General features: G+C 41.2%; 1 protein-coding gene across 8 annotated transcripts in view; it reads left to right on the forward strand.

The window, feature by feature from the left end:
- The first annotated feature begins 246 nt into the window (after positions 1 to 246).
- The window catches only part of ncor2 (nuclear receptor corepressor 2), a 111,284-nt gene continuing 86,915 nt past the window's right edge, over positions 247 to 24,615 (forward strand). For all 8 annotated transcript variants that reach the window (XR_004896443.1, XM_031300741.2, XM_031300750.2 and 5 more), the window contains exons 1-2: positions 247 to 514; positions 23,755 to 23,950. Coding sequence is in view for 7 of the 8 variants with exons in the window: in XM_031300741.2 (XP_031156601.1) it covers positions 23,846 to 23,950 (105 nt within the window). In the remaining variant the exon portion in view is untranslated. The remainder of the gene's footprint in view (positions 515 to 23,754; positions 23,951 to 24,615) is intronic.

Raw genomic sequence — 24,615 nt, forward strand, 5'->3', positions numbered from 1 at the left:
AGATGATATGTAGGCTACATGTCGTTTGCAAAAATACATGTCAGACATGCTAAATGATGTGCAGAAACTTAGATAAAGAGGCACGTTGGTGCCGTTAAAGTTATGTTGTTTTGGTGCTTTATGATGATAAGCCACTTTAACACTAGAGTGCTATATCTCTGAATTAGTTGTGGACATGGGAAAAGTGCAATTCTTGAGAGGAGGGGCGAGAGAACACGCGGACCTATTGAGAGAGAGAGAGGCGGTTCAGTACCACTGTGGTCTCAGCAGCAGCGGCTTAGAGACTATAGTGTTGTTAGACCACTGTTGTGCAGGAACAGACAAGGCATAGCTGAAAACCGCCAGCGGAACAAATGAAAACGAAAACTACTCTTTCATGTGGATTAATTCAGGGGCGAGACACTCAATCGAAGCGAGAAGCTCTTTAAGCGAATTTGGACCGACTGACGAGGATTGGGACGTTTGCTACTGTACGATAGCACCGCCGAATGGTTTCTCTTGCCCCGCCGCTAAGGTTAGTTAGCTTCCATTGCTGGCTGTCCGTTTGGTTAAGGGGGGGGGGGTCTGTCTGTTCTGTTCTGTTGTTGGACGACGGGATCCGGCTATTCTTTGGAGGAGAATCATGCATAGCAGTTTGACCTTTTCGAGGCTAACGTTATACGTTACGTTATAGCTAACGTGACACGGTTGAACCTTTGGTAAATGTAGTTAATTTTACAGTTTAACTAGCCGAATGCTCAACCCACTACAATACTCATAGTTGGCTGGCTACCGTCAGCTAGTTAATTATTTTATAAATCACGAACACGTGCTACATGGCTAGGCTAAGCTAGTTAATAGCTATCGGTGTTAGCTAGCTAGCTACCGTCAGCTAGCTGTCAGAACTGCGGAGTAGCTAACGCCAATTTTATGAACAGAATTAATCCTACATTGGTATTCTCTGTGTAACGTTAAACACAATATTCTCCACACAACACTACCAATATCCTCTATTAAAAATAATGACAATTTACTTATGACCAAGTGTCAATAACGTAACGTTAGGCTATGTTATATTGTGGTATCTGGCTAACTGAATTAGCCTGCTAACTTGGCTATGCACAGAAGCGCCCGGTTTGCGTTTGTAAACATAGGATTTACATGAAGTTGTCTTAGTGCGCTCTAGCGATAGCTAATCTAACGTTAGCCGGTAACGTATTGCTTTGTTGTCAGGCGGGTGATAACTAAGCAATGATGGCAAGTACACACAAGTTAAAAGAAAGGTAACGTGAGTTAGCGTAAGTGGTTGGTTGTCTCAGATCGATAATTTGCTTTTGTGAAAGTAACGTTATGCTTGCTTTTGAGTTGGATCATGTTTTTTTCACCAAGTTTATTTCTAACATTTTAACGGAATGTCCCACCAAGTGAGGCGATCGTTAACATAAATAAAGTAACCATGTGATGATGTGGAAATAAGCGGATGTCTGTTTTTGTCAGCTGCCCGATCTCTACAACCACATCATGATACGCAATAACATACATTCTACTTTTTAGCTGTCACTTACACGAGAACATTTCTTTGCTGCATTATCCCAGCCAAATATATAGATATGTAGATACTTTATTCATCCCGAGGGAAATTTTCGAATGTGATGTGTAAATGTGTATTTATCTACCTCTAGCATTGCGCCAGTACATTAAACAGTACATTTTTTTTTATCAGTTTTTATGTTGTGTTGCGAATCAAACAATGTATGAATAATATTGAATGCTTAGGTGGTGTGTAGTTTGATCCATTGCTGTTGGGTGTTAAAACATTTTTTTTGGAAAGGATTCTTTGTCAATACATGTATGGATGGGACACTTGTAACACCCACTGTGAGGTTAGGCTAATTTTCCTCCTAAAACAATCTAGGTGTAACCAAAATATCTCCAAAGTGCATGAGTATACCAACAAAGCATGACATACTCATGCACTTTCTTTGAACTATGCTGTCAAATTTGGGGGGGGAATCAATTCTATTTAGGAGTGCACGATATGAGGAAAATATGCGATAACGTTGACATTTGCATTAACGATATTACTTGTGATAAATTCTGCTACAACAAATTGCTTGTTGAATTGAAAACAAATGAAAGGAAATTATGACATTTTAAAGTGCGGGTTTCTACTGATTCTTTCGCAATATGTCGTAGCCTTTTGCGATGTGTTTATTGTGCCAGTTAATTTTGCGGTGATGATTAAAAAAAAACGATATTGTGCAGCCATAATTCTTTTCCTCTGTTATATTTACACACACACACACACACACACACACACACACACACACACACACACACACTCACTCACACTCCAATACACACATGCACATATATAGTAGGACCTATAAACATATTATGTATGGAGAGATGTCAGAGCGAGGGGTCTGCCTCAGGATGGCACCCTGAGCAGTTGGGGGTTTGGTGCCTTGCTCAAGGGCACCTGGACAATGCCCAGGATGCAAACCGGCATTTCTCCAGCTACCAGTCCACACCTCGTACTTGGTATTAGCTACTGCCGCCCCAAAACACATCATATGCAAGTGTTATCTTGGCATGCAAATAGTTTTAGGTTTATGGTCCCAGGCTTTAAAATATGTGTCTCTGAAATTGATTATGTAATCCAGGGTTACCCCAGGAAATTGTTTAGCCGAGGTGGTAAGCCATGATCTTAATGCATCTCAACTCGTGATCCAATAATATTACCTATAAACAATAGCCACAATTAGGCCTGGGCAATATATTGATATATGAGGCTAGATAACGTTTTATATTAGGGATATCGTAACATGACACCTGTTGTCCTTTCCTGGTTTTAAATACCTCATTACTGTAAAGTGATGTCATTTTCTGAACTTACCAGACTGTTCTAGCTGTTCTATAATTTGCCTTTACCCGCTTAGTCATTATATCCACATTACTAATGATTCTTTTCTTTTTAAATCTCATTGTGTAAATATTTTGTGAAAACACCAATTGTCAACCCTACAATATTGCCTGCAATATCAACATCGAGGTTTTTGGTCAAATATATCGTAATATTTGATTTTCTCCATATCGCCCAGCTCTAGCCACAATCATTATAGCATTTGCTATTTGAAATGACACACATATTAGTTGCCCCTTAAAGGGATATTTCACCGCTGGAAAGATGAATATGTATTTAAAGGGATATTTCACCGTTGGAAAGATGAATTTATCTTTAAATTGGGTCACTTATGTAGTAGAAATGTGGGAAAAAAATTAGAAATTGGTGCCTTCTAGGCTGAGAAAAGCCAGAAAATATGTTTTTGGCTCATGTGGATGAAAGACACCAAATCCCAGAATGCACTTGCTTCGCTGCTTTGAGTCCACTCCCAAGCCACGCCTACCGTTTACAGACAGACAGTGAGGCATTCAACTCAAGTGTGTTTTATTGTCATTTCAACCATATACACAAAAACAACGTTTCACCGTGGCTCAAATGGTGTTACACATTTAAAATATATAAAAACAACATACGATACAGGCTACATTTAGTGCACACACATTATAGGCTCTGTAAAGTTCAGCTAACGCATGCTAGCATTAGCGATTGGTGGGCTGTAAACACAGAGTATAGACACAACCATAAATTTGCATGGAATGTATAATGGTCGGCATTTAACAGTCACAAACTCCACCAGCAGTTAGTTGGATACAAGCACCTCATTTCTATATTTCTATATTTTCCGTCTGTAATAAAGTTTCCTGCATATTCTCCGATCTGTACCACTGTATCCCGGTGGTACGCATGTGCGGTAGTTTGAATGCACGTAATTGTTGTAAAAGTTTGTTTAGCGAAGCTTCAAGGTGGCTGACACTCTGCTCCGCTCGGCTACCATCGGCCAGTGACAATCCCACTCCCTATGGGCGGGTTGAAAACATGCAGAACTAGCTGGCTGTAGTTCATAGACTCTGGGCAAAAATGCCTCCGATGCCGCTAAATGACGATTTTTGCGTCATCAGAGGCTTTTTTCCAGACACACAATACAGAGAAGTCTCGTCTCAGGAGACATGAGGGAGGGAAGCAAGCACGGCCATTCGAAAATACTACCGGGTTTCTACTGATACAAAGATTAATGCTAATCGGTGAAGTATCCCTTTAAATTGGGTCATTTATGTAGTAGAAATGTGAAATAATTTTAGAAGTTAATGGCTGTGTCTCATTTCGCATACTTCCGTTAGTACACTGCTAATGTGCACTGACCACTTACTGCCGTAGTGCCCACTTTCGATGGTTAGTATTGTCCCAAAAGGAACACTTACATTAAAACACTTACTGGAAATGACGAGCGGTCGGCTCGGCTCGCCGCCTCTCAAAATCTGACGAAAATCTTTGAAACTGACTTTTGTCGATCTGAAATGAAGACAGATTCAGCAACTGCATGGCCTATTTCTCGCTTAAAATGTTTTCAGAAACACGTTTCGGTGAACTATTTTCGTAAAATACGAGATCGTATTCTGAACGAGCCGCCATTATGCTCGGTTGTGAAATTCGGGAGAAGCCAGGCCCACGTGACGCGTTCGTCCAATCAGCTGCTGGTCAACGTCCCTGGTCCCTCCCCTTTCCTCTTTGTAGTCAAGATGGCACCCGTTTAGTGCGCGTAGTGTCCATCGTTCCACACTGAACTTTTTGACCGTTTTTAGGGGGTCATCCGGGTACTTTCAGTGCACTGACTTTTTGCGTTATCTACACTATATACTTAAAACTAAGTGTTTGAAGTGTGCAAGTAGGCGGTTTGAGACACAGCCGGTGCCTTCTAGACCGAGAAAAGCCAGAAAATCTTGGGTATTTTTGGCTCATGTGGATGAAAGACAACAACTCCCAGAATGCAGTTGCTTCACTTCCCTACGAGGCCACGGCTACTGGTTACATAGTGCAGTCAAGTCAAGTGGGTTTTATTGTCATTTCAACCATATACACTGCATATAGTGAAACGTAGTGAACGTTTCACCGTGGCTCAAGTGGTGTTACACATTTAAAATATATAAAAACGCATTTTATAAAAACGACATTATAAAAAAACGAAATACGAGGCTACATTTAGTGCACACATTACTTAAAGTAGAGCATTTAAGACAGACAAGGGACAGGACAGACAACAGACAACAAAAGACAGGGCATGAGTAGACTTGTAACAGAGCACTGATTGTTATAAGTTAGGTTCACCGTGAGGTGAAGGTAGAATATAAGAACTTTCTTGAGATTTGCATGGTTGAAATCACCAGCTACAATAAATAGTCAATCCGGATGTGCGCTTTGGCGCTCACTGATAGCTCCGTAAAGTTCAGCTAACGCATTGGTAGCATTAGCGCTTGGTGGGATATAAACACAGCCGGGAATTCGCGTGGAAATGTAGAATGGTCGGCATTTAACAGTCACAAACTCCACCAACGCATATTTGTGTGATATAGCTCTGTAGAATCATCACTGTGAGTGGCCCCTTTTAACATTGTCATTTCATACATTGTTATTATAAAATGATAATGATATGGCTGATTTTTTGGCTTTAACCCTAACTAATGAATGTAAACATTTTTCTATAAGCTGTTATTTAAGTTATTACCCTTACATTTGTGTTAATACTTGGATACATTAATGCTTGATGGGATGGATATTTTGTGGTGTGTACACAGTTTAGTTGGTCCTTCAACATAAAGTATTCAGGTGTTATGCTAAGTCATAGTGCCTGCAGACAGTTGGTGTGTCTTACAAGGCAGCCTAGAGAGCACAAAGTCTGCCAATAATTCATAATGGTGTGACATTACTGATTTGTGTTGTGTGCTCATAGTACAGTGTCAGCTAAGCAGTTTGCATTATAAAGAGTTGGAACGAGAGTGAGGATATATCTCTCCCTTATCCAAAAGGGTAATGTGGGCAAAGATAATCGCGTGCTCAGTGTGGTACCTCAGGGAGACTGTTTCAGTGCTAGTCGAATTTCAGCTCGTATTATGAAACACAACACAGTTGCGAAACTGGAAAGGGGAGAGTTCTTGCTTATTTTATTTTCTGTGAAAGAAGAGTCATCAGTGAATTGTTGTGGTAATAAAAAGCATGTTGCGTCATCATAAATCACGAAAAAGATTTCCATTACAATTCACAGAGGCTGTCCTTCAAAGGCAGAAATGTCATAAATTGTCACTTTTCAGTAGGACAATAACTATCTGTTACTTCAACCACCAAGTACTCTAAACATTCTAATGATTGATTAATATTTACCACTATCAGATACATATATACATTTATTAAATGTACATCATCTTTTTTAAAGAGCAGTCATAATTATGAGAGAAATTTTCTAGTTCAGACCCCTAAAGAACAATTGTTTTTCTTGTACAAGACATATGATGTTTGTTATTGATTATTTACAATGATCAGCAAGTAATGAAAAGACCATCATGAAAACCTACAAGAATGTGGGTCAAGCTGCATCGTTACAACTTTTGTTTCATCAGTATATGCCACGGCTGTAGCTACTATGGCTGTCAAAATTGGCCAAAAGTTTAATATTATTAGGGCTGTCAAACGATAATTTTTTTTAATCGCTGAATTTCTATAGTTAATCGCGATTAATCGCATGTTATATCACATGATTAAAATTCTATTTTGCATTTCAGAACTGTTTTTAAGTACAAGCAATTCGTTACCAGTGTATCTTGACTGGGAATCAAAAGGAAGGAAGGTTATTTTTTGAACTTGACTTTAAGATTTGTATTCGTTTATTATTTATTTACTGTAAACAAAAGAAAAATGTGTGAATCTGTCATTATTGCACAATTCCTCCAAGTACCTAACTAAAAAAACTAAAAATCCCTATCCTTACCAGAGTCAGTATAGTGTGCAGTAACTTCTAAATCATTTTGATTACTCACTGACGTCCAGTGATTACCGGTTAATGAGACAGCGTTTGCACTTTGCAGCAGTTCCAGTTGGGCTGCTTTCTCCGTGTCGTACAGGCTGTGTGTGCGTGAAACTACCGTCCCCCTCGACGGCAGTGCATAAGACGGGTCAGAACATGCCAACCGTAGTACGTCTTTAAGACCCGAGTCTTCTACGATGCTGACAGGTCTGCAAGTTGCCACCCATTTCGCAAGAGCCGAAGTAATTTTTTTGGATTTGGTTTCATCCACAGGTCGGCGAGTAGCACTCTCCAAACTAGTGCTTTGCCTGAGCCCGCTAGCATCAACCTGAGTCACGTTAACTGTACTACTATGCTTAGCTCGTAGGTGGTAGCTCAAGCTTTACGTGCTTCGGTGATATTTTAGTTCGGCTTTGCACAATGTGCATGTGGCTTTCGACTTGTCTAATGGGCTGTCCAGGAGTTTTGGAAAATAAAAAGTGCCATTCAGAATTGCGTTTTCCGCTGTCTTTCTCCATCGTGCCTGCAGCAGTAGGATGTGTTACGAGGAAGTATGGCAGCTTGATGATAAGTAAAGGTGCGGCAAAGGGTCAAAGTAGTAGCCTGTTAGGCTCGACGCAAAGCCGAGTGAAGTGTAAAATAAATGAATAAATGGAGGCATGCGATTTAAAAAAAATAAAAAAAAAAAATAATAATAATAATTAAAAATAAACGCGTTAATGCTGACAGCCCTAAATATTATATAAAGTTTGAATATTCCTTTATAAACACATAGGTTTGAATATATTCAAATATCTTTTTTGCGCATTATATTGCCAAGAGGGTAGTCTGGCTATCACCAGACCAAGCTCAATCTTTTAAGATTGAACATTAGTCTGGGGAGTCTGCTCTGTATTTTCTACTGCACAAGAGGCGTGATCAACGGGCATAGTTCAAATGACTCTGTACGCAATTGGATAGTCCTTCAACCAGTCAGACCAACGATCCAGGTGACGTACTTTGCAGAGCGAGGCAGAGCTAAAGCCGGCCGGTAGTAAAAAAACAAACAAACAAAAAAAGGTCGGTAGTAAGGCAAACGCATCCTTCTTTTGTAGGAATTGTTCCAGGGCAAGTTTCTGTTCCGTTTTCAGAGAAAACTTGGCTTTGAAATCTTTTAAAATGGCAGTGACAGTGGCATCAACAGGTTGCTGCGCTTCAGTGGCCGCCATGTTGAATGTAAACAAAAAGCTGCTTGCCTTCGCTTCTCTATCGTCATCGTCAAACAATACAATTGGATACGTAACTACTTGTGTAAACTGTATATTTATTTCAACATAAACATGTCTTTTTAAAAGATCTACATACTTGAAAATAAAATAATGTCCTATACCGTAAAACTTAATTTATTTATCTTTCTAAAGCCTAAAGCATGCAGGTGGCAGGACGTGGCGCAGATTTCTTCAGGTCACCGACAGAAGTTAGTTGGCGTTTTCGTGTTAATCACCCTTCTTCACCCTTGGTGGTTTGTTTTCTCCCAGTTTCGTGCCAGCCGCATGATAGAAATCTTATTATGACACCCACTCAATCTCCGGACGACTGGGACATTAGACGACCTTTTTAATAGGAATCTCAACGTTTAGAGTTGTATAAAGAGCAGGGCTCCCGGGCCCACGCGAGAATGCGGCAGGCAGACAGCTGCAGTGGTGCTGTTTTTCTCGCCCAAACGAATAATAATTTTCATATTCCATAGCCAGTCTTCATCCCTTTACGCCAATTCAACATGCTGAATGCATACAGCCCAACTCAACCTGTTGGCTTGGTTTGTCCGGATTGTAAGACATTATTTTGTATCTGACATAGCCTTTGTTGAAATCTCAACCTGCATTTTGAATTTTCATTTGCAGACATTAAATCCAATAACTTATTTAACCTTGTGCATCTGAGTGTTCAATGGTGAGCTTCTTTAATTTAGGCAGATAAAGTCATGGATCTATTCAGATGTTACTGTTCCACGAATGAGATTTTCACACTGCATAATCAACTGAAGTTTATACTGAGAACACAGCACATGATATGATGATTAAACGGAAATGACACAACTGTGGTATTCAGCGGTGGACTTTATGAACCCTTAAGTTAACGCGCAGAAACCAAAGAGGGAAATGTGAGGCTGTCACCATAAAAATCTGCCTCCCAGGCGCATTCCCTCCTTCCACCCAGTTTCCCTCTCACTGAATGAGAAACAGCAGCTGTCTCGCACTTCTTGCACACTAGTGGACTGCACCTGGTAGGTTTCGTGTGTGGAGAATGTTATGCTTGACTCGGTGTGGTATAATATTATGATCAGGCGCAGCTGGTCTGTTGCAGTTCCTCAAATTACTCACAATCAAAGTGCCATTGAACTGGACACGGTGCCACCTCAGTTCAGTGACCGCACCATTTGTACCATTGTACGGTTTTCTGGGATTGCCAAATGGAAAACCCATGATTGTGACGTGTTTGAGGAAAGTGGCTTTCTCATATGGGCCCATGCAGATCCTGCAAGTTGCCATTAGCCTCATGATTTTATGCCCTCTCCTTTAGGATTCAGTCATCAAACTTTAATGGTAGCATAACTTAGGCAAAAGAAGTTGAGGGTTTAGGGCTGCAACTAACGATTATTTTCATTGTTGATTAACCTGGTTATTTTCTCGATTAGTTGTTTGGTCTAAAAAATTGTTAAAAATGACGATTAGTGCTTTCCAAAGCCCGAGATGACGTCCTCAAATGTCTTTGTTTTGTCCACAAAGGAGTAAAGAAATTACAAAATATTCACATTTTAGAAGCTGGAATCAGATGTTTTCTTATAAGCCAATTAATTGATTATCAAAATAGTTGGTGATTAATAGGTGACAACTAATTGATTTAAATGCTGAATGCACGTTGAATGAAACCAGCATTCCACATTTGTTTTTCTGAGTTTGTTGCATGTTATGATTATCTGAAGAACACCAGCTGCTCTAAAACATACAGAAATGTATGATATGTTATCCTTATCTGTGAGTTCTGTAAACATTCAATTCTTTCTCTTATGGCCTTGCATTTGCCTTCTGTGTGAACAGACTGATCTCATGAAGTGGCGTATGTATGACACGCCAATTCATATGCCATGATTTGCGTTTTATAAAGACGCATACTCGCTATTTTGCGTGTTTATCAACGGCGTTTGGCCTCCATTGACTTACATTACCTTGCGATTGCGTGTGAATTGACACCGTATGAAAGGCCGAAAATCCGCGTGAGGAGGTTGGTTGGGGGTGGCGGATGGGTAAAACACAGGGCTTTCACCCAGGAGAACGGGGGTTGCGTCCCTCGTGTGATGTTTCCTTTCCATGTTTGTTCTTTTCCTAAACCCAACCCCGTTCTTCTTTTCCTTATCCAAACTGTTTTTTCTTTTCAACCCAACCCCCACACGCCACGTGGCTTTAAGGTAGTTACACACCAACCAGACGGCCGACCGTTGGCAGAAAAGGCAGTTGGACTGATCAGTCGGGTCCCCGAGGTCCAAAAAGTGCCTCAGAACACACCGAAGAGACGCCGATTTGAGCATACGCTCTGCGCGTGCGCGAAAAATAATGTCTCCATAGCAGCAGGCGGCGCTGCTCTGTATTGTTTCCATTAACAGTCTGATTTTTTCCCAGAAAATGAAAACCGGCAGCTGATTGGACGAACGCGTCACGTGGTTCATTTTTCTCGGGAAATTCACAGCCAGGCTGTCATGGCGGCTTGTTCAGAATACGATCTCATATTGTACTAAAATAGTTCACCGAAACGTGTTTCTGAAAACATTTTAAGCGAGAAATAGACCATGCAGTTGCTGAATCTGTCTTCATTTCAGATCGACAAAGGTCAGTTTAAAAGATTTTCGTCAGATTTTGAGAGGCTCATCCGCTCGTCATTTCCGGGTGAGTCCCGACTGCCCTGTCTCCGACTGAGCATGTCGGGTCGGCCAAAATGAAGGCCGACAGCTCCTCAGAAGGACGATGGCACGGAACACACCGAACAGACTTGAGTCACCGACCTCGCCACACGGTCCGATGGCCGATAATCGGCTCTGTGTGTCCGCGCCCTTAGAAAGATGTTGCAGACTGCAGTCAGCTGTATGCAACGTAAACATACACGCGGACAGCTGAAAATGCGTACAGATAACACGCCTCTTGGCTTTAGGAAAGTGGCGTGTATGTTTACGCAAAGTCATGATGTCACGTTGGTGTGAATTACTTGCCAGCCCTGTCAAGCTGTACAGTATAATCTGTGATAGACTGCAGTGATACTGTGTCAATTGTTGTGGCAATAACTGGGAACCTGCTACTTGTACACTTCTGTTTTTTTTTTTTTTCCAACTGCCAACTGCAGCCTTTGCTGCTCAATCAAGTAACCACAATGACAAAAAGTACTAAGTAAAGTTAGGTTCAAGTTTAGTTTATCATTTTTTTGTTCAGAGATGTCGAAAATATACTATTACAAATACAGATTGTATTCTTTAGGCTACACACTGCTTAAATAAGACATTTTAATTTGCACCTGTGAAATCCTTTGACATTTCAGCCTAAAGAAACAATGTAACGTTTTTTAAGTTGTTGATTCTAAACAGCCTTAACAAAACCTGTTTTGCTTTCATATTGTGGTAATGTTTTTTAGATGTTTCTAGTTCTTTGAATATGTGTTATAACATGTTCTCATAGTCTTTCATCATTTACATTTTAATTGATGTGCTTCAATGGAATTGATCCAAACTACTGTCAATTACTTAACTAACTTTAATACTTGCTATAATTGTCTATCTAATGAATTACTGTATATAATACCATTGTTTGCCCAAGATTTTTTTTTTCCAGCAGCGGTGCTGAAGTGTGCCTGTTTTGTTTTGTGCCAGCCGCTGACAGGGGAAGGGCTTTGTGCACAGTTGTAGATGTCGAATTACGTTTAATAAAATGCTTCAAGACTTCATGGCTTTCCTCCCTGTCTTCTGTCATTCTACTCTGCCTCTTTCCTCTCTCTCTTTTCCTCTCCCTGTCCTCCACTCGCCTATTTCCATGCTTTCCTGTCTCATCTGTACTACCTGCGTCCTGTCGAATAATGGAATACATGAAGTGAAGTGGTTGAGTAAGCAACCTGTACAAATTAAATCAAATAACTGCCTGCGTAACCTGCTACAGGAGACAAAATACCTAACCTGTCGCACCAGATGGATTGGTACACAGAACCACTTGTCAATGGTGTCGAATCTGTCCATCTACAAGCAATCAGATACAACAAACCATATGACGTAGTAGGGTAGCAGAACCAGTTGGTAAATCAAACTCGCTGAAGAGCCTAAACGTCTTTTCCATTGAGAAAAGCCTTCAGTGTTGTTCTTTGCTCTTCTTTCAATGAAGAAATACTCGCCAGTTCTGATATAACTGATGCTAATGCGGCATCTACGCTAAAATCTTTAGGAGCCGCCAGTGTTGTTCTAAAGATTATATTTGTTGGGTATGTTAGGCCTTTAATTCCACAGGACCGCTGAAGCCATGAAAGGGGAGAGAGAAGGGTAATGGCGTGCAGCAAAGGGCCGCAGGTCGGAGTCGAACCCGCAACCACTGCGTCGAGGAGTAAACCTCTGTATGTGTGCGGCCACTCTACCAACTGAGCTAACCCAGCCACACCCACCATTGTTGTTTTGACCAAACGGTCACCTGTGCGCCCTAGCGTGTTATGTAGGTCTGTCAGCATTGGCCTAAAATGACATTTAAATATTCCTTCTAAAATAAATACACAAGTTGAAATATATTTGAATATCTGTTAGATGTTTAATAAACACGTTGTTCGGGATCAGCTCTCTGCTCGGATCTCATCGCCTGATCTTGACTCACTTCCACACCATCGCATTCTCCCGGTCCCAGCCTGCCGCTACCTTTTTTTTTTTTTTTCTTTTTTCTTTTTTTTTTGCCTCTACTCTGTCCGAAATAGCGGCTGGGTTCAGCAGTCAGTCTGCTCCTCTCTTGTTCAGCTGGATTGACCAGCAGCTCATTGAAACTAGCTTACTAACTAGCTGCCTAGCATATGTGCTTCAGACTAAAGCTAGTGACAATGTGCTCAATGAATCAAGCTTGCACGCTAAGATACTGCTGGTATAAGCGGGGCCAAACCATAATGGGGTTAACTTCTGTTAACTTAATAATTAAAAAAAGTTACTTACATCCCTTAATGTGTTAACTCAGAAGTATATAATAACCTTTTGATTGCATGTTGTTTTGTGTGTTACTAGAAAAGTACAAGCCATTTATTATTCATAAAGCTTTCTATTTTGATTTCCATGGCTATGAAATGGAGTTACTATTAAACAGTCACCCATGTTTAAACATACTAAAAGAGAGGCAGACACTGGATAAGCAGAGATTAGAAATGGCTTTGTGGTAAGTGATTCACTTGACTCTTACGCAACACTGATGACAGCATGTTACAGGACACGGCTCTTGTTTATGTGTAGGCTACGGCTGTGGGTAGCGTTATATTTATCTCTGATTAGCCTAGCTTTTCTTCTGGGAATGTGTGTTACAGCATAGTTTGTTTTTCACAAGGTACGCAAGCCAAGGTCACACACCTCAGGGTTGATGATCTTACAGTGGAAATACGAGTGACGTGTAACAGTGAAAGGTATGAAGACCAAAATGGAATGTAATTACAGGTTATGGTGTGCTTGTGTGGGGGAATTGACTTGTCTTGACATGTGTGCTGGATCCATGACAGTGCAGTTTGTTAAAAAAAAAAAAAAATGTCCCCTAAGTGCATCAAAACATCAAGCTGCTGGTGTGACGTCTAGTGTGTGTTTTGTGATGTTTGGGTATTTTCCCCACTAAATCATTGTTTTCTGTCCATAATTCAAAACCTTGTAAAACTTGTGTATCAAATCTAGCTGGGATGTCTTGTTTGGTATGTTGTCTGTGTAAATAACGCCAGCATGCATGACCATTAGTGTTTGGCAGTGCACATGCACACCCTCACACTGTACACACACACTTGAACCCTCTCATGCATAAATAGAAGCTCTGTGAGGCTGCTGTCACAAACAGAGGCACTCAGTTGCATGATGCCACACAGAAGAACATTTTAAAGCTCTTGAATAATTAAGTAGCAGTGGGGAGGAAGTAGGTCAGCCCAGCAGACAAGTGCACTCCTCAGTTTTATTTCCTGCTCCTTTTATTCTCCTAGAGAATAAAGAGGGATTTGTGAGTGGATGGAGACCTCCTACATCAGAGCGACGCTGTCACATTGTGTCCAGCTGAGCTGACGAGTGTTGGGTGTAGTGCCATCCAAGAGGTCTATAGAGAGTATTTTTGGGCATCAGTAATTAACAAATAATCAGTAACTGCAATCATTCAATTTCAACCGCAGTGTTTGATTGTTTGTCATTCATGGCATTTCTTTGCATTATTTTTTAGGGGTAATCAATACAGATTAAGGGTAATTTAATATGAAACCACTAGTACAAGTGATGGTTTTTTAAGTTGTCAATCAGCTGGGGCTAGTGCTGGCATTATCCAGGCTACATCTCGCAAACTGATTTTCCATGATGTAATTTAGGTTTAAGAGAAAATATCTGCTTACGGTTTGACTCAGCCTGGTCAAGTGCATGCTAGACCATCAGCAGATCGGAAAAAGGATAATAGGTTTTATGTTGTAGGAATCAGAGTAGACATCAGAGATGTCAGTCATGTCTGTCATTTATCATAACACACGCTACAGATAACTATAGAGCTGCATTTTTTTTTTGTGTGTGACAATTTTAATCAGCAAAAATACTGTTTCAACGTTCCATTAAATAGGCTATGTGCTCCATCTAAACAACTACATACTGCTCTGTGCTCTCGCATTGTGGTAGAAATCTGTTTTTGGAGTTGGGAGTCAAGAACAAGTATTATGTGATGTGCAGTGTGTGAAGGCCTTAGTTGTACACCGGCCAACAGGGAGGGGGAAGGGGGAGCCTTATGTAATTTCACACAGTGTCGCCGAGGCAGCCGGCAGCAGGGGAACAGGCAGGAAATCCAATAGCTGCTCTGCTGTCCAGCCTGGATACAGCTGCACGATCACATCTGGAGGTACAGGCCAGCCAATCACTGGTCCTGTTCATCTCTCTCCTCCTCCTCCTGTCTCCTCTCTTCCCTGTCATACACACACTTTTACAGCCTGTGTTCAAATAATGCTAATGTTAGATAGAGATAGATTAGATAGACAAATATCATTAATACTTCCTTTTTACAGTTGTCATTTGGTAATATGTTGCTGTGGGGAAAATGCAAGCATTACTTTTGTTCTACATTATTACTGATAACACCTGCCCTACGATTATAAGAATTATATTCAGGGCCACCACCCAGTTACACTACAGTCCAGCGCAACTACAGTGCAGCCGCCCCACACTAAACTAGTCTCATGTTTTCCTGTAACACGTTAAATGCCTTTGTCCATCATCTGTCATGTGAAAATATCACATTTCCATATTAAGAAACAAAAAAGTGTTGTCCTGGTCCTTGCTCGGTTATTAAATCCCAGTTTTATAAAGCAATTAGAAACAGGCCGCACATGCTCTGTGTTGCGCTGTTCTCTGTTTTGCTGCTTTCCGTTTAAGTCACCTTTTAGTAGTTAAGCTTGTCAGGGTGATTTATACCGTCAATGTTTAGTTGGGCTGTCCTCAAGTGGCAGCAATTCTGCACTAGCAAAGAGCTAGCAACTAATGCTACAATACAGACCAAAAGGCTGTGTCTTTTTGTCTTGCTTACTGTTCAACTGAAAAGTGATTAATAAATACTGAGCTATGGTTAAACATTTAAGGCTAAACAAGCAAACCAGTGCTTACATTTTATTCATCCCATTTGGTCCACATTTAGTGACTGTTCTAGATTAGGCTAGTTCTATGCAGTTATATTTGAGAATGCCGCTTACAGTTACAATTCAGTGGTGTCATCTCTGACGACGTTAAAGATATTTCAAATGAAGGTTTTATGTGTTGCATTTTACACACGGTTTATATTTCAGTGCTACTTTCATTTCACTTCTATTGTTTTTCAGGCCTCGCTTGTGGCTGTGGGGGTTTCTTTTGTGCTAATCATACGGTTTTTAACAGGATGGGAAGTATGCCGTTGAGTCAGATTGTAAATGAAATGTGTGACAGGCTGTGGTTAAGGGAGATTATTGCACCTCTCTGTTTGGTACTAATAGCTTTGTGCTAGCCACCTGCCTGCCAGGAACTGTTATATATATCAAGCTGGCACACACACAGGCAATACTTACATCACCTGCTGCCTTTTATAGCCTCTCTCTAGCTATGTTTCCAGCCACTTGTCAATCGAATTATCTGAAGTTCGCTATAAATATTCATGCGAATAATGCTGGTGAAAGTGTGTTTCCATCCAACAGCTTTTTTATGTGATTAACTTCTCTTTTTTTTTTTTTTTTTAACAACATACAAAACATACAATTCGCAATATGAACTCCCCCCTTCATCACCACCCAACCAGACAGAAAAGGTGACACAGTAATTACAATATTCAAGACCATTCAACAAATAATAATAAAATGGACAATAAACCATAAACCAAATAAACATATGTATAAATGACAACACCATAAGCCCATCATATACGTCTCTGCCCGGTACAAAACTTCTTAGGAGCCCTCCAGAAAGCTCAGCTACTTTCCCCATTTTCTAAAGTAGACATCCATCAACAGCTTTAAAGCGAATAAAAACCTGTGATTAATGACGTCACATGTTTTTTTTGTGGTGAAATTGATATATCAAATAGATTTGAAACATTTTAAGGGGTTTCCATTATTTTCACACTGAATCTCACAACATTCAAGCTTACATTAGCGAACAAAGTCTGCTAGCCGAAATAGATCGTGCCGTCTACCTACAAATGATTCGTATTGCACAAGTTGTACTAGTGCTTATGTGCCAGCTGATAGCGACATATCGAGCTATAATAAGACAACAAGGAGGCCATCAAAACATCGCTATGATGATGCAGATGCACGTTAATGCCAGACGACAACTTATCTAAAATAGCCGTTATAGTTCGCTCTTCAGTTAAATTTAAAAAAGTCTCTTGTCTCCTCGTTCGTCCACTTATATCTGTCTTTGTTGACACCCGCCATGTCAGCAAAGAAAGCGGAAATGTCCTAAAACTTTTTCTTCTTTGTTTTATGGCGGGTTGCAACCATAAAATGACTTAAAACGTATTCACAATTAATTATTTATTCGGCAAATGACGTTTCCGTCAGCGTTTATCACATAAGCCGTTAACTGATTAAGAGGAAATCGGATGAGATCGAATGTACAAACTTTGTGTCGATATTCATGAAATTCAGTCGAATTTTACTGTTTCCATAAGGCATTTTTCATTTGATATTACTTAAATCGCGTAAGAACGTGTGGATGGAAACATGGCTTCTGTCACCTAACATGTCATTTTACTTTCCTGTTAGTAACTCATTCTCTTGCTTGCCTGTTTTCCCGATCATGGTAGGAGGACCTTATTAGTTTGGATTTAAAGATTTTTGAGATTCCTCTGACAATGTTACATTATTTTTGACTGGCAAAGCTGAATAATGAGTTTTGTTACATTGCATAGTTTTTAGCGTACAAATATAAGTCTGTGTTCATCTTGTCTGCTATATTTTGAGGTTAAACGTGTACCCACAGTAAAATATCTTACATGTTGACCCCTGGACTACATTGATTTTGTGGTGTCTTCCCTTTTTTGTAATGTCAGTGTGACAGTATCTACCAGTAAAGGGGTATTCCGCCTCGTCAGCATTGACTTGGATGTTACTGCGTGGCAGTATAAAGGGCATTGTACTATGGTTTGGCAGCTCTGTAAGTGTTCTTCCTGCTCTTGCCCAACCATTAATTTAAAGGTGTTTGCAATCACCTTCCCATTTTTCTGGCTGATGCACTGTGACGTCCTTTTTCTTTTTTTTTTTGTGTTCCGATTAGTTTTTCTCTTGTCATGCTGTTGTCGACGCACAGGGTAAGAGGAACAGTCCATTTTAAGTACACATGTTTAAAGTGTGAGGTTTTATTGCACTGAAAGCAGTCAGGAAGAATATAATTGAGAAAGAAAAATGCAAATCAGTAACAGGCTTTGTATGGTACCTTGGGTAATCACAGTGTTATAGAAAACTACATAGATTTGATAAAACAGAAAAAGGGTGAAGTCAGGTGGAAAAGGCTTAAGTGTTAAAGCTGTGTCTTTCTTGAGAAGCTGTGCTTACCACACAGATTGACCTTGTTCTGCACCCTGACCTTAAAAAAACCTCTTGGGACCCCAATACTGAAGCTTGAGTGGATTAATTGTGAGAGCTTTGTTTCCCTGTTAAATTAGAGTGGATGGGGAGGGAGGTGAAGGGTGGATGTAGGGCAGCTCTATTCTCACCCCTCGGCCAATTTAGTTGCAATGGCTCGTAGGTGGTGACTGGCTGTATGAATGTTGGTGAAAAAGACCACCAGTTTCTCTCTAGTAATACAAAGTCTGTACATTATTTCCACAATGTGTTAGTGTTGCAGCTGTGGATTATTTTAGCAGTCTGCTTTATTTGCAGTTGTTTCTTAAAAGCATCATATTTCTTACAATTACATTCCAGGATGAATGTCACCTGACGGACGAGCGCTAATCTCAACTAGCAATCACATTGATTTAAGTTAAATGCTAACGTTATCCTGTGTTGGTTCCGCTCCGTGGACTGAGTGCATAACTGTAGACTGGATGCTTTCTGCTGAGATGCTGAGGCCTTGACGTCATGCTTCTGTAGTAAGCTAGTTCCATTTTACAATAGACACGCTATAAAGTAGAGTTTTGTTTCAGCTTGAAACTATCCCAAATTTTGGACACTCTTTGTCGTTTTCTCTGGCCTGTCTCTTCTTGCCCATCGCTATTTTCTCCATTTTGCAATCCGCGCCACCGCCGTAACAGCACCTGTACACGGTCCGTAGGCGTGTTGCGTGACGGTAGAATTATTTGAGTTACTTGAGGAATCGTTTCAGCCCTAGTCCAAAGACCTGGTGTCACTTCTAGACAACGTCAACTGGACCACCCATGCTGCAAGTAAGATAAGGGCAATTTGAAAATGTTTCAGAAAGCAGGTGTTTGCACGCATGTATAGTGTTAGTGAGCGGTTCAGTATTGAGGGTGAGTGAGTGAAAGGGTAAGTGAGCGAGAGCCTCCTTGTCCAGGGCCTTTCGGTAATGAGGCTCCAGGGAGATAAATCCTTATGAGACCTGACAGGGTGCCACATTCTTAGGCTGAGAGTCCTAGCAGCCCCCCTCCCCTGAGCTCTGCTCTCTAGGTGACTGCTTTATAGACTTCTGATGTTGTTCCCAGACCAAGCCTTATGCCCATTACAGTTCACTTGTCTGCCTTTTTACAACAGCTCCATGCGTTTGACTTGAGCCTTCGTTTCTTTTGGCTGTCATATTTGCATAAGCCCTCGCAGACAGCTCAATACCCTAATGTGTGTTTTTTTTTTTCTGTCTACAAATACCGGCATCATATTTTTAATGGGCATATGATTAACAGTATATTATTGCTGTTGTGTTGATGGGCTGATCACGCCCATGGTTCTATCAGGGCCAAGCCATGCTATCAAGGCTCTTATAAAAAAATATGTTACAAGCTGTTGAATTGTTTTTTCGCTCTTTTAGAAATTGACTCTCGAGCCACCAAGTCAGACTAGACAGCAATTTGGTTAACTGTTTATGTCAGTAAAATTTAAAGTGTTGTTTTGAAGTCAGCCTCCTGCTCTCCTTGGCAGGCTGGAAGCTGTCTGTGTGCTAGTATTTCCACAGCCATTCCTAAAATGGAGAGGGAGGGTGGGGGGTAAGAGGATGGTATATTGGCTTGCACCGCTGAAGGCTGAGGCCCACTCTACTCTGTGCCGAAGACGAAAGCAAAAGAGAGGGGAGAAGGAAAGCACGCTAGAGTGAGAGAGTGAGGTGACCGAGTTCATTCGCCGAGTTGGCAGTGAGCCACCGACTTGCCTGTGGCTGTCTGTAGCAGTGCCAGTGCATGTGTTTAGCCTCTTGTCTGGAAAGGCCCCATTCGCCTCAGAGTTTATGTCAAAGCTCTCTCATTGTGTTGGCCATCTCATCTTGATTCAGGTCTTTTGTCCTCTGCAGATCTTGTGACTGCCTTCAGACTTGTTTTCGTCCTTCTCAGGGGAATCTCTCTGGTCTGGACAGTCATCAAAGAGAGGCTTCCAAGGAGAATGGCTTATCTCACCCTCTCTTTGTCTTGCTGGCCTCTTTCTGCACTTTGTTGAGCATATTTGCATGCTATGTCAATATCATGAGTTTTTCCTCATCTAGTATTTCGCCAGCGGTGAGTTCAACTCAAGGATTTTAGCACTTCCCTTTGTGTGGTTTGTTTATCCAGGTCTGTCTCACCAAAAGACGAGTGGGCACCAGTTTCTTGAAAATATTTCAAGCCACAGTTTAGACTACTTGACACAAAGGCAAGGTCTCTAGCTGGTGTGAGAATTTCAGCAGTGTTTTCCTATCTCGTGGCCTCGCTGAGCCCATTTACAGAGGTCCTCTGTTCCTTAAAGCCTGAGCCATGTTCAGCCTCTCGAAGAGCCCTTTGCATAACTGAAATCAAGTGACACTTTGTGTCTGACAGTGGGACAGGAAGGAAGGGTAGATAGTGCTCCTCTTTGTACTGCAATAAAGAGTCAGACAACGGAGACTGGCACTCCACTATTGGTTATATGCCAACGATGTAGGCAACTGGTGGTGTTAATGTTCATATTGCTGTAAAAAGTGCTTGTTTGGTTACTGGTTGCAAATGTCATTACTCAAATCCTGTCCAGCTTGGGACTTTTCAACAGACCACTATGAGGAACTATGGCCACCAGCAAAGGTAGCAGACCTGGCATTAGTACTAGTGAGCTAGTATCAGTTTATAGACTACCAGTGGCTGTGATTTAGACCAAGTGTTCATTTTTGTTAGTTTTCAATTAAAAGTGTTACATTTAGGTGTAAAATTATTTTGAAAATGAATTGTATTTTTCCACCAATAACATGGCTCATTATGTCTCAAAATATTTCATTACTTATGGACAAGGTGCATGACATTTATGTTAACACAACCTTTTGTGGCAGGATATTCCAAACCTTTGAATGACAGTGTACGTAAGTCCTACATAGCACCTTTGACAGGTCTTTTCTTTGGATTGAGTGTTATCAAAAAAAGGAAGAAATCGCGTTGATCTTGTAGCAAGATCAGTCGCCTATATAAAATGAGCTTTCGGTAGTTATCCTATTAATGATTAACGTATCAAATAAATCATGTAAAAGATACAGATTGAATATATATTCACATTTTTAATTTTCTTAACATTCCTTGTTATGGTTATTACTTTCATCTTTATAATCTTTATTTAAAAAAACAAAAAGTGAACAATTACATTTAGTGTCAAATTTCATTTATTGTGTAGACTTTTTTGGGGGAGTTTGTCTCTGTGGTGGTGGCTTTCCCTTTCAGTTAACAAAATTGCAGTGCACCTAGAGCACTTTGCTATCTGGTCAAGATTTCGATCAGTGCCATGTTGATAGCCTATATTTCTGCCACTGTGCCTGTTGTGTGGCTTGCACAGCACTGAAACATGAGCTATGAGAGAGAGAGAGGCATCATTAGTCAGAGGTTATAGAAATGGCTGGAGTCCTAATTTCTTTGTTGGCAGGAGTCACAGGGATACATGTCACAAGCACTAGTCCACCTACTACTACTACTACTACTACTACTACTACTACTACTACTACTACTACTACTACTGTCACAGGAGTGTCTGGGAATGGTGCTGTAACAAGCTGACCAGAGCTGAACGTTGTCTCAACATTGAATTTTTGTTGAACTAGACCTTACAATTCTCCAAATCCATTTCCATTGATGGTTTAAAACTATTTTCATAGGTCCACCTTGTTCCTCCTCAGCATTGTCTCCAATTGTAACAGTTGGGTTTTGTCGGTGTGTGCTGTGATCTTCATGGTAACTTTAATAGACTATGGCCCATTCTTCTTGCCTCTTTATTTTCTTTCTTATTTCGCTATCTATATGCAGAATAAGCCTCTCTTCCTTTAGCTTTTACAGAGAGGGTAATTGGAAGTGTGTTACAGTTGACTGTGTGCCTGTTTTTACTTACATCATCACTCTTGGCAGTGTTTCCCATACATAGGTTCTACTTGGGTGCCTTCATATTTTTTTTTTCAATCAACGATGTAATTTAATATAGCACACAGACTAGCAGCCTCCAGTCCCTCCCCCTTGTGAACTTGAGCGCCGCGGCCAGGCTCAGAACCAGGCTTAAGTCTTACGTTAGAGACACGTTAGTAGTAGCAAATATCCTCTATAGTAGAACGCTGCTTGTGATGTTGTTGTTGCTTCCCTTGGGATTAACTGTACTGATAAACCGTAAAAACGCAGTGGCCACACTGCTGTGAAAGCTCCCCAAATGTCATTTACACAGTCTGGTTGTTCACCCTCTCTGCGGCAGTGTTTTCTTCTTAAAGAGATGGTTCGGAGTAATTTCACCCTAGGGTCCTTTGCACCGTGACCCCGGTGTTGCTGAAAAAGTTTTTTGGTATATCGAAGACGCCCAGTTCCAGGAATGCACTGATATTTTGTTGGTAGTACCAGTTTGTAACAATTATTAGTTAACACTAAATTGTAAACACTTCGGAAAAAAAATAATTAAAAACTTTGGATATACCAAAAAACTTTTTCAGCAACACCGGGTGATCGCGCGAGATCCCGCACAGAGCAAGACATCTATTGCCGGGAAGGGACTACCGGTAAAGTAGTGAAGAAGGAGCAAGAAACGAGAGAACAGCAGAAGAGATCAACAAAATGGCAGAGTTTGAGGTTAGCATCGAACGCGATGATGAGTGTATCAATTTCGAAGGTTGCCCGTACCTATTCGAGCCTGAATGCCCAATGTTCGTTCCATCCCTTTTAAGCTGTATTTCGATTTAACTGGAGCTAACCGCTAATCGTTGCTAACCGAGCCTTCAGTTAACGTTCTCTTCATCTGTATCGTCTTCTAGTCTGGTTTGTTCAATATGTTGTTATTTCTTTATAAATGATCTTGTTATGTAGTCATTTAGTTCAGTAAATAGTTTATAAACCTTTGTTTGACTAGTTTATGACTGAGCCCAGCCATTACGTGCTGCCTGATGCCGTGCCGTCGCATCCCGCGCCACCCACCACCAAGTTAATTCTTGAACCTGTGGGAAACACTGCTTGGTCAAAGGTGACACACTTCTTGTATATGCCATCATCTACGATCTAGTTTGCATAACGTCATCCTGAGTCAAAATCTAGTGCCTGACTCTATCTCCATCTGTCATTGAGTTATTTATGTTGCCTGTAAAGCCCCATTAAATATTAAAGAGTATTTTTGGTTTACGGGCAAGCTGCTTGACTTGGCTGGTCTCTGTCTGTGAGTCCTCAGTGTGAGGACAGTGGGCCATTCAGTAAGCAGTGAAGGAGGGCTTCAGTCTAGCAGGTGCACGGACTCTCACTCCTTTACTAGGAGCAACGGAGGGGGGAGCAGCTGTGGTAGGGAGGTGATGACATTCTGATATCCGGAGCAGACAGAGACACACTTTCATCTGTAGCTACTCTGGAGGTGCTAGCCATACAACATCAAAATTGTTTCCGAGTCACGGTCACAGTCACGCATGTTGCATAATGTTTTATGCATTGTTCTTTGCAGGTATTAAAGTCTCCAAGGCAATTCCACTGGGGTTGCTTAACTACAAAACATGTTTTATGACCTATGTTTTTTTTTTTTCTCTCTGCAGGTTGCTGGCTAACAGAAACGGCCAATAATGCACAGCATCTGCTCTGCAGCCACACCCACTTCCTGCCTGTAGAGGAAGCGGCTGTGCCAGCATGTCCTCTCATCCCCAGTCTGTGCCGCCGGGCCGGAGGACTGTGGACACACGGCACCTGCCAAACCCTGCCAGTCTACCCCTGCAGCTGCAACGGGCACACACGGTAAGGGGCCTGGCACACAATGCATTTAACGGCACCACCTGTAGTGCCTCAACTTCTTTTTAGGTAAAACCCTTTGAGAGATTTTACTGGAGTTGTAGCTCTGGCTTTCCCTGCTTGAATATTTACTAAATGGGGCATTACTCTGAACCGCTGGAAAGGGCCTGACCCCAGGGGCCCCCACTGGTGTTTTTTCAAACAGACTTATGCCCAAATTGCAATGTTGTGCACACAGAGCTGTTCCCTCATTAGATGTTTGAGTTGACAGTTCATGTTGTCATAATGGAATCACATTAAGGCTTTCCCCATTATTTCCACCAAAATCTCCTAATTATCAAGCTTGTTCTTCTACGTATCAGGGACAGAGCTGTCTTTGCTTCAAAGAAGAGGCCCCTAGCTGATGTAGAAGTTCATTCAGTGACCTCCAGTGTTTGCAAGGCCTTTTTTGTTCTCGCGTGGCGGGAGAACCCCTCAGGATCTCCACAGCTGCACCTGTAGTTAATCCCACCACTCCTTCTTCTCATCACATTCAGGATGAGATGAGGGTTGACGGGGTGTGTCCCACAATCCCTGACTTGCAGAGGGGCTAGTTTACAGTAGCTGCATGGGTTACCCCATGTGTGTAAGAAACAAATGGAAGGCGAGGGAGAAATGAGAGCTGGAGAGAA

This window comes from Sander lucioperca, chromosome 2 (assembly GCF_008315115.2).
Source record: "Sander lucioperca isolate FBNREF2018 chromosome 2, SLUC_FBN_1.2, whole genome shotgun sequence".
Lineage (NCBI taxonomy): Eukaryota > Metazoa > Chordata > Actinopteri > Perciformes > Percidae > Sander > Sander lucioperca.